Source organism: Dipodomys spectabilis, unplaced genomic scaffold (assembly GCF_019054845.1).
Source record: "Dipodomys spectabilis isolate Male_0828 unplaced genomic scaffold, ASM1905484v1 ptg000187l, whole genome shotgun sequence".
Lineage (NCBI taxonomy): Eukaryota > Metazoa > Chordata > Mammalia > Rodentia > Heteromyidae > Dipodomys > Dipodomys spectabilis.
In genome coordinates this window covers 4,945,431-4,960,758 of record NW_024870864.1, presented here as the reverse complement: position 1 = coordinate 4,960,758, position 15,328 = coordinate 4,945,431, and the positions used below count along the sequence as shown (strand labels likewise).

Here is a 15,328-nt window from a genome sequence, read left to right as displayed (position 1 = left end):
ACTCAGAGAACCAAATATACTTAAAAAACCAAGCAATCAAGTATACTAAACTTATTTACTAAATAATTTGGAAAAGAAGACAAGTAGGGCCTAATTTTAGAGAGTTAATCAGGAAACCTTGATTTTTAGGGTAATCGCCTCTTGTTAAAATTGGAGTGGGGGGAGTTTCTCCTTTTTTGGCCTTTACCATATCCAGGTGAGTGAATGCTATGTTCCAGGTAACTTCATTTTATGTCCCAACTTACCAACCTGCTATTTCAGTTACCTTGACAGATATTTAATGATTGTTTGCTTTCTAAATGATTTTTCAGGGTAGAGTTTAGGAACAATTTGTTGCTTTTGAGAAAAATGGAAGGATTATGTCGAAAAGGGAGTTTTGGAAAAACACACACTTCTATATGTGGAACAGAGCCTGGACAACCTAATAAAAGCTCTTTTGTGATGTTGGCAAATTAGTCTGCTCGTCACTTTTTGATATGTTATCTGTATGCACATATTAGTTGTAACAGCATTCTGGTAGAAAGATCTCTTCTGCAAACAGAGACTGTTTTACTTTTTAACTTTCTACTTGGCATGACTCATTTGTTTTCTTGTCTAATTGCTCTGGCTAGGACTAGAAGCTGTGAGAATAGGCATCCTTGTCTTATTCTTGACCTTAGATGGTAGCCAGAGGTTTGTCATCTATGGCCTTTATTGTGTTTGAGATACAGTTCTTTACCTAGTTTGAGAGCATTTTTTTTTATTGTGAAAATACCGTACAGAGGGGTTATAATTACATGGGCAAGATAATAAGTACATTTCTTCTCAAGCATTGTTGCTTCCTCCTTTGTTTCCCCTGCCCATCCCTTCCTCCTCTCTTCGCCCCTCCCCCCCAAGTTGTAAACTTTGAGAGCATTTTTTTAATCATGAAAGAGTGTCCTGCTTTGTCAAGCTTTTTTTCTGTGTCTAATGAGATGATCACATCTATCATCTAATTTTACTTACAGATCCTCTTCATAAATTAAAAAAAGATGAATATAGTTTTTGTAAACTACCTAAAAGTCTTTTTAGATATGCACTGAGAGGCACTGAGGAGGGGTCACATTTCTCTATATAGGGGAGTCTAAAGAATATTTAAAGTCAGTAGTTTATAATAAGAAAGAATAATTCTAAAGTGGCATTCCCATTTAAGGAGCTGGCACCATCTACCAATTTCAGAGGTCAGTATTTCCCATACAGGAAAACTAGAGTTCCGTCTAGTTGTTGTCTTTATAGAGAAGTCTCTTCAGAATTATACATTTACTTAGATGAGAGCCTGATAGTGAAGTTCTGTCCTGTACTGAATTACAAGAGAAAACATTCCATAAAGTAGAACTCTATAACACTCTGCTGTCTGAAAGTACTGCTATATCTTTTATTTTTCTTTTCTTTTTGGCAATACTAGAGACTGAACTCAAGGCCTCATGTTTGCTAGGCTATCACTTGAGCAACAAGTCCAACCTCTTTTTAGGTTGATTTTCTTGAGGTAGAGTCTCACTTTATGCCCAGACCAGTCTGGATTATGATCATCCTACATAGGATTTCATGTTACCAGGGATGACAGATGAATGGCATGGCATGTAGCCACTGAGTTTTCCCAATAGCTGGGATAAAAGCACATGCTACTGTGTTCAGCCATTGGTTAAGATGGAATCCTACAAATTTTTATGCTCAGGCTGGCCTCAAACCATATTGCCCTGATCTCCACCTCCCACAGAGCTGGAATTACAGGTTTAAGCCACCATGACTGGGTCTATTTTCTATTTAATTCTTACAACAACCATTTGGAATGCCTCACTTGATACAGTTGAAATGGAAGACTTTACTAAAGGGTCTGGCTTTCTTTTCATCTTTCACTATTACATCAAATTTCAACCTGTTGTTCTGTCAAGTGAATCATGTCGGATCCTCTCCTGGACTTTGTACCCACTAATAAAGGCAAAAGAACCAGTGACTTCAGGGCAATAGATAGAGGTCATTTTATCCAACTCATACTTTAGTGATGTGAAAACTATGTCCAGAGAGAGAAAGATCTTACCTAATCACAGAGCTAACAACAGGATATATATACATCTAAATGCTGGCCTGCCTGGCAGCTGCTGTTTAAAAACTCACTCAACCACCCCAGACTCTAGAGCTGCTTCTTTTCATTAGCATTGATTCTCATTTTCATTTGATTCCTGCATATTCTTTTTCAGCATGTAGATATGAGTACTCTCAGGAAAAGGCAATTGATTGAGGCTTTGAATACATTTCTCTCCAGAGTTTGGCAAATTTCCTGAATGAGCTTCACGATGTGAAGGCCTTATGAGATAGGAGATAAGATTTGCTCCCCAGAGAAGGCGGACCTTTGTAACAGGTGCATTGAGCATGTAAGTGTGAACAGAGGCATCAGAAGCCATTGTCTCTAAGAAAACATAAAGCCATAATCACAAAAGATACAGTGCTTCTCAACCTAAGCTGAACAAAACATAATCAGATGATCATGATCACATATGAATTGACTGATAACCAACACAGGTCCTGGAGAAGGGAATACTGTGAGCAAGAATTGCTTCAAAAGACATAGATACCCCAGGATCTGAAAACTCACACACTCTTAGGTAATCTAAACCATCCCTCTTCTTTTTCTTAATTTTTCCATTTGCCCCCAGACTGTTACTTCAGCTGGGTCTCAGAATCCCTCAGTCACCAGCTTCCAACATGAACCTACATTAGCTTTCCTGGCTCCCCGTACACTAGAATGTCACCAGCAAAGTTTTCCCACACAACTGCAGAAAGGAAAGTTGCCACTTGCTAATGAATATAATTCCAGACAGATGGTAGCATCGACCCTGACAGAGCAGTGGCCGTCAGAAAGAATAAAATGAGTTGCCTAATCTTTCCCTCCCATGTTCCAAATGTTCAAGCAATGGAGATGAGGACTGGAAATTGCCTACAAAGAGGTACACTTGCATAACAAATAGGCTATCATGCAATGCTAATTGCTTGAGTGGATATTTGCATATATGAATATGTTTAATGGGAATTCATAAACATTTGTCTCTGGTTCTAAATCTCAGGTAGGTGGAGATAGCAGCATCTGCTATAGAAACAAATCTGAAAATCAAACAGCCCAATTAAAGCTCAAATTTTTAAAAGGCCATTAAAATGAAGCAAAGTGAAATGAACTTAAAGGACTGATGGATTCACATCTTCTAAGGGCCCCAAATGACAAGTAATTCAGGGAAAATCCTATTAATTAAAAACCACTGCTGTGTGAACCGGCTGCATTACTGTTGAGGTCGGTACTGTGGCTGTCTGCAGTATTGTGTGGAATTCAGAAAAGCAGGGGAAGTACTAGACCATCTGTTACAGGTGGGCTGCTAGTCCTGCTTTCTGAACATGGCATGGGGAGGGGGGAATCTCAAAAAGATAGGCACCAATTACAACATAATTGCTTCTTACTCAACTAAGAAAATAATACAGGGAATGAAAGTCAAATATTCAAGTTGGAAAAGTTATACGGAATTAGTTTGTGAATTTAACTTTGAATGAAGCAGTTAATTTGCTAGCATTATGAATTTCAGAGCCTCACAATTTTTGAAGAACAATGACAGTGCTGTTTTGAATGCTGTTTAGGAAGAGACCCAATCATTCAGGACACTGCAGTGTATGGGCTAATGTCCACTACCCAGTGAGTCCAGGTGTAAATGAACGAGCCTGTCAACAATCTGGTTGTACTGCTGGTGCTAAGTGTCATCTCTGTCATCTTCCACTTTCAGGAGGGAAAAGGCCCACTTGAAGGAGTTCTTGACAAACTGCAAAGGGACATGCATGTCCTGAGTTTCTTCTTTAGAGTTTTGAGTGAATAGCCTGTCACGTGTTTGCCTCTGCTGAGTTCAAGCAAGGCCCTCTCTCCCCACATGCAAACCCATTAAACTCCTGTCCCTGTATCAGAGAATGTCCTCTAATGTTGCTGGGACAATAACTGTAAGAAATCTGTTGTCTGGCACAGTTCCAAAGTTTTGAAAAATTGATAGAATTTTAATCACCTTATTACATGTTTTAAAAATCCTGCTTGTGTCCTTTTAGCATCACAGTTCCCTCTTACCTGATTCAGATTCCCCTGTGAAGTCACCATGAGGTGCTAGCAGTTCAGTGTCCCTGATAGCAGTCTGACAGCTCTTTAGGTGTTAAGTTTCTGAAGTCCAGGTCTCTCAGTGCCTCAGGCTGCACTTAGCTACTTTCTGGCCTCGATTCTAAAACTTCAATTTTGTTATCTATTTTATTTCAATTTCCTCTCTGTCATCAGACAGTGGTTCCTACTGAGGGACTTCTTGGCCATGTGGCCAACCAGTGCCTACCAAGCAGACCTGCTGTAGTGCATAAGAAATAATGACAAGAAAAAGTATCCATGTTTAATTGTCTTCCCCCCCCCCCAAAATACTGTTTGATCTGCAGGTGATTGAATCTGTTAATGTGGAACCTATGGGTATGGAAGGCCAACTGTAATAGTAAAAATTAACATTTGGGGGATTTTAGGGATTGAACCCAGAGCTTCGTGCATACTAGGCTAGTGCTTTACAACTGAGCTACATCTTCAACAGAAAGATAAATACCATGTTTTTCTCATGTGGCATAAACTATAGATTTTGTTTTTTAAAGAAAGAAATGAAAGTAGGAGAGTGGACTGTTATACAAGAGGAAGAGGCCAGTGGGAGGAAGGAAAGGAATAAGAGAGGATATTTGGGAGTAAATACAATCAAAATACATCATTAAATCCATTATATTGTATAATTAGTATGTGCTAACAAATACGCAAACTGATTAAGCATACCTATGTAAGGTCCTGTACTGAGCACTTTCTAAGGAGTACTTAATGAGCTCTCTGGAAATCTGTTTGAGTTAGGTACCAGCTAGTTGAGTGGCAGTAACATCTGGGTAGTATCACCTGGAGTCTTGTTACCACAAGCCCTCTCCCCACTCCCCCAGCAGTGCTCATCTCCCACCTTGAATATGTTGCTATGGGGATTGAATGAGGTAATGTCTAGAAAGTGCTTTGCTGTTCCAGCACAGATACCCATTCAGCAACTGCTATGAGTTCAGAGTTCAGTTACCCAGGACGGGTCTAAGGAGACATAAAGGGAATGTTATATTAGTTTGCTGAAATATTTTTTTTTAAGGGAAAGATTTTTAGCTCACAGTTTCAGAGGTTTCATTCGTGGTCAACTGGTTCTACTGCTCTGAGCTTGAGGTGAGGCAAGAACATCATGAAGCAGAAACATGTGGCAGGAACACTTAACTGGTGGTAGCCAGGAAGCAGAGAGAGAGGGGCCAGCACCAAGATATGACCTCCAAAGCTACACCTCAAATGACTTTGACCCACTTCCTCCAACTAGACTACCTCCAAGAGTTTCCACTACCTCCCAATAATACCATGAAATTAGAAAAATCATTCATTGATTAGATCACACTCCCATGATGGAAACACTTCCCCAGAACCCTAACTCTGAACACTGCTCAGTTGGGAATGAAGCCTTCAACACATGAACCTTTTTTGGGGGGATACTTTCTATCCAAACTGTAAGAAAGAGGGTCAGGGAACACTAAGGAGGAGCTCTGGGTGGGTAGATATCATGAGTGGAGGAAGGCCTGGAGGTGCTAAGAATATAGGGCTGTGTGTATCCCCATTTGAGCCAAGTATGATGCCAAAGCCCAGGCTCTGTACTTACATGCAAATGACCTACTCTGTGCTTTACACTGTACAACCTTAATCTTTGTCTTCCTTTTTCAAACACACAATTGGAGATCCATACCACTGCCAGGGGTCTAGCCAACACTCAGTTTGCGATTTCTCTTTATTCCTGACTTAATGTTTTGTTTGTTATTTAATATATCCGGGCCAATCTGTCTGCTTTTGGGATTACACAAATGATAAAAATGTTCACACACACACACATATACCACATTTTCTTGATCCATTCATATATACAATTCTATTCCTCCATCAGAAAGAATGACACTGCTCCATTTGTAAGGAAATGGAAAGTCTTGGAAAAAAATCATTAAGCCGGGCTCCAGTGGCTCACGCCTGTAATCCTAGCTACTCAGGAGGCTGAGATCTGAGGATCACGGTTCAAAGCCAGCCCTAGCAGGAAAGTCTGTGAGACTCTTATCTCCAATAAACCACTAGAAAACTGGAAGTGTCTCTGTGGAGCCTTGAGCCGAACAGCTGAGGGACAGCTCCCAGGCCCAGAGTTCAAGCCCCACGACTGACCAAAAAAAAAAAAAAATCATATTAAATGAAGTAAGCCAGACCCAAAGAAACATTGGTCCCATAGTTTCTCTTATTTGTAATAATTAGTATACATCTAGGATAATCCTAGCAGATGAGCAGAACAGCTCAATAGCTACGTACATATGACCATATAAGATGACACTAAATGAAATGAACGCCAAGGCAAGGACACAAAAGGTTTTTCTTCATTGTTGTTGTTTTTAATGTACTATGTGATATTTTTTGTTTCTTTTGTATATTCTTCCTCCTATGTCACTGTATTTGATTTTGGTATATACATTAATTTGAATTAGGGAAGGGAAGGGGAACAACAGAATGGTGAGACAAAGGACAAGGGGGAACCAATGCAGCAGCGATATTCCCAAGGCATAATCTGTGGAATAATCTGGAAATAATCTGTGCAACTTGGGGGTGGGGTGTGAGGGGAGGGAAAGTAGGAGAAAAATGAGGGAAGGGGTAACAAGTTTGACAAGAAATGTACTTACTACCTTACTTATGTAACTGTAACCCCTCTGTACTGTTTTAAGGGCAATAAATATAACATCAACATGTCTTTCACAATCGATGTTTGATTACTTTCTAAATTGACTTTATGTTTTCCTTAAATAAGATTATGAAAGATAATTTGCACACCTATAGCGTTTCTTAATTTTATATTAAAAATAGGTGACTATATATGGTTCACTTATTGATGACGAATTATTTCCAATTGTCATCCTTTTGTTATTAATTATTGCTACTTCTTCATTTGCTGGCCAGTTGGTTAATAAAAATATTCAAATAAAAAATGTTCTTCAGGGATTGAGAGTGAATCAAGGCCTCAACTACCAGAGTGACACTTGTGTTCACATTGAACTGGCCATAATCTACAATCATATACACCAGGTGGACACATGTCTTGGGGTCTTATGGGTGTCATACTTTTTCTCTTCTATGACTATGTTTCATTGTTCCTCTATGATGTCAAACATTGGGTCCTCTTTGGATTCTCTAAGAGACTACTCTGAAATATTTAGCATTAAGAATTGGAGGCTGTGTGAAGGCCATGGCTTGAGTGTAGTAAAAGGGAATAAATGTTGAACTTCACAAGCTGAGGGAAAAGGATCTACTGGTAACCATCAGAGCCCAGAGGAGCTGAGGTTCTTTCTAGGTGGCATCAGAGATTGAACCTCAATTATTCTGGCATGTATCTATGTATGACATTTATGTTCACATTGTATACCTACTCAGGAGAGTGGAATGCAATATGGCTGTAACTGTCTATTCCACGTCTGTCATTTCATATTTGGGTAATAATAATCCTAGGATTACATTTTTTTCTGAAAGACAATAAGAGTTGTAATGTCTGTCTTAAACCTAGTTCATTTTTCCCTAAGAAAGCTCAATTCATTGCCGGCACTGAGAGTACTCACACTACCACTGTTCCTAACTGTCCCATTTGCCCCAGGGTATCCTTCCTCTTTGCTAGAAACTATTCTGTTTTCACTATTTCTCCAACAATAAATGTTCCTAAGAGCAGAGATGATTAGCTGCAGCTTTGTCTCTGAGCTGAAGCCAAACCCCAGCTCTCACATGCAATCCAGCCTGTGGTCTTTACACCTGCAAAGTTACTTGGAAACGTTTCAACTTCCAAAACAGTGAACTAAAAAAAAAACTTTTATAAAGTACAAGAATATATCAGAATATATACATCAGAATATGTACATAGGATCTTTTATTTTTAGAACTCTGCCAGAAATAACATAAATTCATTTTTAACATGACACTTCAATGAAGAGTAATAATTATTCATAAAGCAAGGTAGATTCCTAGCTCCTTCTCTTCTAATAAAGGTAAATGAGTCCAATTATAGAAATGACAAATGTCCAAAATCTGGGGATGAGAGGAGGACTATGAGATTCAAACCGGTTAGTTTAGCTCATGCTTCTGAAAGCTGGGAAATCCAAGAGCATGATTCTGGCATTTGGTGAGAGCCTCCAGCTGCATCATAGTAAGACCAAGCAAACATGAAAGCTATTGTCTCTATCATGGGTCCCACCCCCTTGGATCCATTGGCTAACGATCACCTCAAAAAGATTCTCGTCTCCTAATATCATCAACATATGACTTTAGCGATTCCCAAAAAAAATGAACTTTGGAGAGACACATTGAACATTCAAGCTGTAGTAGCACATTTACCTTAAGATGTGTTGGAGTTTCTTGCTGTGTCTAACAGTGGTCTTCAATTTGAAGTCTGTATATGCTATATCCATGTAAAGACTAAAATTCCCCATCATCCTTGACAGAATTTCCTTCTGACTATAGGGGTTGTTTGAGGTGAGTGTGTGTGTGTGTGTGTGTGTGTGTGTGTGTGTGTGTGTGTGTGTGTGTCCTTCTCCCTCCCCTCCCCTACTCTAGACCACTCACACTGAGAACACTCAGTACTTTCTGGACATCCTTGAGATTAAAACAATTGCAGTGATAGACTACCTTTAAAAGGGCATGAAGAATGGAGGAAGGAAATTGTCTCCTTCTCTGATCTTTTGTTATCAGAAAGGTATACCTCAGCCCAGCCAACAACCTGGCATTGTCCTTAGTGCTGTCACTGTGCTTGTCACTCAGCACTCAAGGGCAAAGAAAACCCAGCCTTCTCCCCTGTGTTATATCAAACAGTGCTCTAATAAATCACCAAAATGTTTCTTCTGTTTGAAGCCAGTGTGTATGCTTGTGAGGTGAAGGAAATGAATGACCTGCCAGATGTGCAGAGTGATGGAGTCAAGGCTCTGCAGTTTCTGCTGCTGCTGCTGCTGCTGCTGCCAGTGTTTTCTTGGGGTTTAAAGAATAAAGCATACGATACTTATCCATACTGAAAGGATAGTAATACCCTATGAGGAAGCAGACTTAGTGTCCTAATGGTAATGGCTTCAGTTGCAAGCCAAGAATGACTTAGGAATGTCTTCGTTGTATTGTCAGCCACAAGCAGAAGAGGAGAGGAGAAAATTTATTTTGTGGACTTGCAGAATTTAAAGCAGGATTAGCCCTTCAAGGCTGTCCAGTAAGACTTTCACTTAACAACTAGGGAAATGAGGATAGGGCAGGCAGGTTGGGTGCTAAGTAACGTGCTTCTAGGTCTCTGCTCAGCCCTACTCGCTCATTACCCCCAGTTAACCCCAAAAGCCACTTGAACCACAAAATACTCTGAGGCATCTACTAAGGATAGGCCTTGGAAGCTAACTGTGAGGTGGATAATGAGATTTTTAAGCACAAGGTCTCAGCAGCCTTCAGATTCATGTCGGGAGCAGAAGGCCATGCAAAGTAGACCTACCCCTGCTTCTCCTAGCAGTATGGCTGGTATGGAATATTTTTATAGAATATACCTCTGCACTAGATTTCGTTTAATGTGCTGTTCTATGAAGAAGTACTCAACAGTTTTCCTCATCAGAAGTTGTAAGATCTGAAGCCTTTCTTTGTTTTACTCTTAGCTTTTGTGAACTCACTGTCTCTGTCAGGACTTATCCAAGAAACTTCATGGTGGGTGGAGAGTGGGCCTTAGTAACTTCAGACCTACCCTCCTAGTCTCGTAGGTGGGCTCCACTCAGCCGGTCTTCAGGCAAAAGCCCTCTCCAGCCCTTACACTGATGAAACCAAGCAGCTATCATTGCTCACAGCTTATCCTCACTTCATGATTCTCAGAAGAGTTCTGCTTGTCCCGTTACTTTCTTTGCTATGACTTTCCCCTAGACAGGCTCTGGGACATGGAAAACTTGAAACAATTAATTGATTAAAATGTCCCACTGAAAAGACCCTCCTCCAATCTATAAAAGCATGTTCTGGAGGTTCCCTATTGCATCCTAAGATGGTACTGAGCATTAATTTTCATGATCCAAACATCTGCTGTTTTCTAAGTACATTAAAGGAAAAACACCTAAAAGGGAAAGAAAAAAATAGGAAATCAAATAAACTTATTATTGAAATGTTGCTGCTATAAAAGTGGTTACTTTGAGCTGGGCGCCGGTGGCTCATGTCTATAATCCTAGCTACTCAGGAGGCTGAGATCTGGGGATCGCTGTTCAAAGCCAGACCAGGCAGCAAAGTCCGTGTGACTCTTATCTCCAATAAACCACTAGAAAACCCGAAGTGGCACTGTGGCTCAAGCAGTAGAGCACTCGCCTTGAGCTGAAAAGTGCAGGGACAGTGCCCAAGCCCAGAGTTCAAGCCCCATGACCGACCAAAAAAAAAGTGGTTATTTTTGAAGTGGAATTATTTTGAATCTGCTAACTATATATGTACCTTTCTTTTCCTTCTTTTAGTATGCTAGAAGATGATCTTAAGCTAAGTAGTGATGAAGAAGAGAGTGAACAGGTAAGATTTTCTTACATCTGGCTCTCCTTTGCATGAGGCGCAGATCCCATTGACTTGTTGGACAGGACTGGGTATGGCTGGTGGACTCTTCCAATTGTGTTGTCCTATGAAACAAGACTTGGTTCTTCTAATTGATTTTTCTATAAAGTTGGACCTGTACATTGATATATCCTACTGTTTCCCTTAAAGCTATAAGTCTGTGATTATTTTTAATGACATGGAGATCAACAATGGTATTTACAAGGAAGCTAACTAGGATCACTAAGATGAGGCTTCCTTGGTAAATAGAGATACTCTTTCTCCATCTTTCTCTCTTTTTTTCTCTCTCTCTCCTGCTCTCTCTCTTACTCTCCTGCTCACTTGCTCGCTCACTCACTGGCTTACAAAATGGCCTTTAGAAATCAAACATGACCTTAACCTCATCAGCATGCAGTAGGCAAGCTGTAGCATTAAATATTGAGAAGCTTTATACAGATATCATTAACACTAAGAAGGATAAAATGTAGAGGTGAGCTAAAATGATGAATAAAAAATAATCATGCTTAGTCAGAGCTGTTTGTCCTAAATGATAAATGTGCTTGAAATATTCTCCCTTGTATTGATTTATCATCTCCAGACATCAGTCATGGGTTATAAATACTCTTCTGATCAGTCAGTTAAGGTGGAAAAATATGCACTTAACATTCATCACTCTCTCCCTTCTACATTTCAGGAAAGGTTTTTGTTTTAAAACACGAAAGACAGATTATCCTACATTTCTCTTTCCTTTTTTCTCATCCTCTGTATTATATTTTTCAAATTTAGATAAACAGAGTAAGTAGAAAGACAAAACAGAGGGGGTTGGGGTGTCATTTTACAAATGATTCAAAATACATATTACGCTTATCTGATTTTGGAATTGTAAACTTAATACAAAGGTATCATGATATGCTGCATAGGTTATTTTCTCTCTAGACATGCAAATACAAATGATTGTTGAGGGGTGAGCAGAGGTGAAATAAAAGCTAAAGGAAATTTTTCAGGAGATGTGGGTTAGCAGAACATGGTAGTGGGGTCACAGAAGGGGTCCTCTCCTTGTGAGAGAAACAAAGGTGAGAAAACCCAGAGGGTTTTCAGTTCTTTTGTTTCTAAACATCCTTATCAGGAAGTTAGATACCCACGACTCAGCAAGCACAGAAAGGTAAAACAACTTCCCTTCTGGTTTTATTTCCTCGTTTATATGATGAAAAGTGAATAATTTCTCTGTGTTTTATACTATTGAGAGGCTCAGATAGTTACACTGCTAGATTTAATTGTGTCAAATATGAGTGATATATTAGAAAAAGGATTTACAGACTATTTCATTCAGCAAACATGTCTTCATGAGCTACTTCCAATAACAACTCAATCTAAAAGGTTCATTATCGATAATGTACTACACACATTCTCTAAAGCAATAAGGACTTTCAGTTGATTGTTTGCTTTATTAGTTACTCCCTTCAAATCTGTAGCCATTACAAATTGGGAATATACAGTTCAGGTCCTTTACTCTCACACTTAATCTCTATGTGTGTATCTCTTATTTTTGCAACAAAAGGAACTGACAGAATTAATGATGTTTATGCTGTAATCCTTGTTTCAAAATTAAGAGTCCAAACAGTGGTTTTGAGTATAGTAGCTTAATTCTTCAATACTAATTCTATTAAAGGGTCCTTCTTTGGCAAATAATTGTGCCCTGGCCTGATTATAAAATCATAATTTCCTTTTTTTTTTTTGTCAGTCGTGGGGCTTGAACTCCGGGTCTGGGCACTGTCCCTCAGCTCTTCAGCTCAAGGCTAGTGCTCTATCACTAGAGCCACAATGCCACTTCTGGCTTTTTCTGCTTATATGGTGCTGAGGAATTGAACCCAGGGCCTCATGCATGCGAGGCAAGCACTCTACCACTGAGCCACCTTCCCAGCCCTTTCCCTACTTTTAAAAAAGATTATTATATAACATTTTTCTCCTTCAAACCAAAGTAAGATTTTTCCACATACATGCTCATTTCTGTGGTGGTGTGAAATGATTGGAAATTTATCTTAAATGATGTTTCCAGGCATAAGCAGAGTAGATGATCTTAAACTATTTTCTGAAATAGTTTTTGCCAGTTGATACTAACACCAACAATGTAAGAGAACTCCAGTTGTGCTGTTCATTTCTTTTTGTGTCCATGAGGGATCCTGGCCTGTAGTTTTCTCTTTTGTCCTGTATCAGTTCAGCTTTTGTATCAGGATAATCTTAGCCTTAAAAAAGGAATCAGTTACAAAGAGAAATTTTCATGGTATTTATGAGCTTCATTTCCCTCAGATTCATTCATAAGTAGGTTATTTAAACATATATTTAACATATTAAATGCAAACTCATGAAAATAAAAGGGAATCAGGCTGATACCAGTGGCTTACAACATTGAGAACTGCAATTGGAAGCCAGCCTGTATAGACATATCCTCAATACTCTTTATCTCCAATCAACTAGCAAAAGACCAGAAGTAGAGGTGTGGCTCAAATGGTAGAGTATCAGTGGTAAGAAAAAGAAAAAACAAGCTTAGTGTCAAGAGTTTAAGCCCCAGTACCCATAAAAAAAGAGAGAGAGAGAGAGATAGAACAAAAAAAGAATTAGAACGTATTCTATGCTCATCTATTTGCCTAAAGAGGTTGTGCAAAAATTGATGTTAATCTTCCTTGGTAGAATTCTCCAGTGAAACCATATGGGCCTGGTTATGAATTCTGTTTTCCTTAATAGTCAGAGTGCTACTCTGATTATCTATTTCAAACTGAGTAAGTTGTAGTAATATGCACTTGCAAAGTAAGTATTCTACCCATATCATTTAGGTTCTCATGTTTATATGTACAGTAGTATCCTTTATTGTCCTTCTGATGTATGCAGCACTAATAGTAACAGCCCCTGTTTCGTTCCTTATTCTCATCATTTTCATTTCATTTTGTCAACCCTACTAGAGATTTATCCATTTTTGAACTATCTTTTTGTTTTGTTCATTAATATTCTCCATTTAGTTTCTCCATTTTCAGTTTCTTTGATTTGTTTTTATTATTTTCCTCAGAATATTTGTTATTTCCCTTATAATGCTTGCTTCAAGTACATCTTTTGCTCATTTTTTTCTATTTTATTGGGTACATGTTTTCCTTTTTCTAATTTATTGAGGAAACTTAGATTAATGATTTAAGACTTGCCCTCATTTATAATGTAAGCATTTAGTACTATATTTCACTTTCCTTTGCCCCACAAATCTCAATATGGTATCTTTTCATTGACATTCAGTTCAATGAGACTTCTTTGACTTGTGGATTATTTTGAAGTATATTGTTCAGAGATCTACTTTAATCTCACTTTTATTGGTTTCTAGTTTAGTTTTGTGCATAGTAAGAGAATATTCCCTGTGTAATTTCAATTCATTTAAACTTGATGAGTTAATTTTATGGCCCAAGATGTGATCCGTATTGGCATGTATTTTATGAGTACCTGAAATAATGTGAATTCCACTGTGGTAGGGGAAACATTACATAAAGTTTAATTATATCCTTTTGCTGTCGTTGGTGTTTTCTGAATTTCTGTGTAGTTAACTCTATCAATTGTTTAGAGAGTGTTTTTGAAGTCTCAAATTAGTTGTGGATTTCTATTTCTTTTCACCTCTCTATTCCAGCAGTTGTTACAGCTCTGTTATTCTATGCATATGTATTTAGGATTTCTGTGTCTTGGTAAATTGTTTATGAAATATCCCACTCTATTTCTTGTCATTTTCTTTACTCTGAAAACTGATTTTTCTAGGATAGGTATTATTCTCTTGTGATGAATGCTGGTATAAAATGCCTTTCCTTCATTCTTTTACTTCGACCTACCTGTGTTGTTATACTTGAAGTGAGTTTCTTATAGACAGTAAAAATAGTTAATTCATCTCTTTATCTACTCTTCCAGTTGGATTTTGACTCAAATATTTGTGTTTAAAGTAATTTTTGATATGTTAAGATCTAATTGTGCCACTTTACTTTCTGTTTTGGTTTATTCTTCATCCATTTGTTTTCTTTTTTATTTTTTTAATTGTGAAAATACCATAAAGAGGGGTTGTTTTCATTTTTCTACTTTTCTCTCTCTTACTTGAGTAGTTTGAAGAATTCAGTAGTTATTTATCTTTAATGTCTTTGCATGTATCTCTTTGTATGGATTTTTAGTAGCTATTGTTATATAAACAAGGAAGTTCACTGATGCTGTCATTTTATAAGTTTTCTCCCTTGTTACCCTGTAATTATCTCCATTGCTTGTTAATAGTAAATAATAAGGACTTTAGCTTTCTAGGCTCTTAATTTCTTGCATGAACAATTAGAATCTTATTTTATATCTTATTCTCTCTAGTGAATACCATGGCTGACTCACTTTTAATAAGAAAAGCTAATCTTTCCATTGCTGGATCCAGAAAACCACTTTCATCTTCATTAATCCTTATTTCCTCCTATTACAAGAGGATGCTGCCTTGCTCCTGTCAAAAATCCATCTAAGTGAAGTAAGCCAGGACCAAAGAAACTTAGGTCCATGGTTTCCCTTATTTGCAATAACTAGTATATGTCTGAGACAAGCAGAAACGGTCAGATAAGTTGATGTTAGGTGAAATGAACCCCAAGATAAAGACTCAAATGTTTTTTCTTTCTTGCTATTGTT

General features: G+C 38.2%; 1 protein-coding gene across 2 annotated transcripts in view; it reads left to right on the top strand.

Annotated features, from left to right (window-relative positions):
- Aff3 (AF4/FMR2 family member 3) overlaps nucleotides 1-15,328 on the top strand; it is a 548,149-nt gene that overhangs the window by 421,106 nt on the left and 111,715 nt on the right. For both annotated transcript variants that reach the window (XM_042695394.1, XM_042695393.1), the window contains exon 9: nucleotides 10,588-10,639. In XM_042695394.1, coding sequence (XP_042551328.1) covers nucleotides 10,588-10,639 — 52 coding nt within the window. The remainder of the gene's footprint in view (nucleotides 1-10,587; nucleotides 10,640-15,328) is intronic.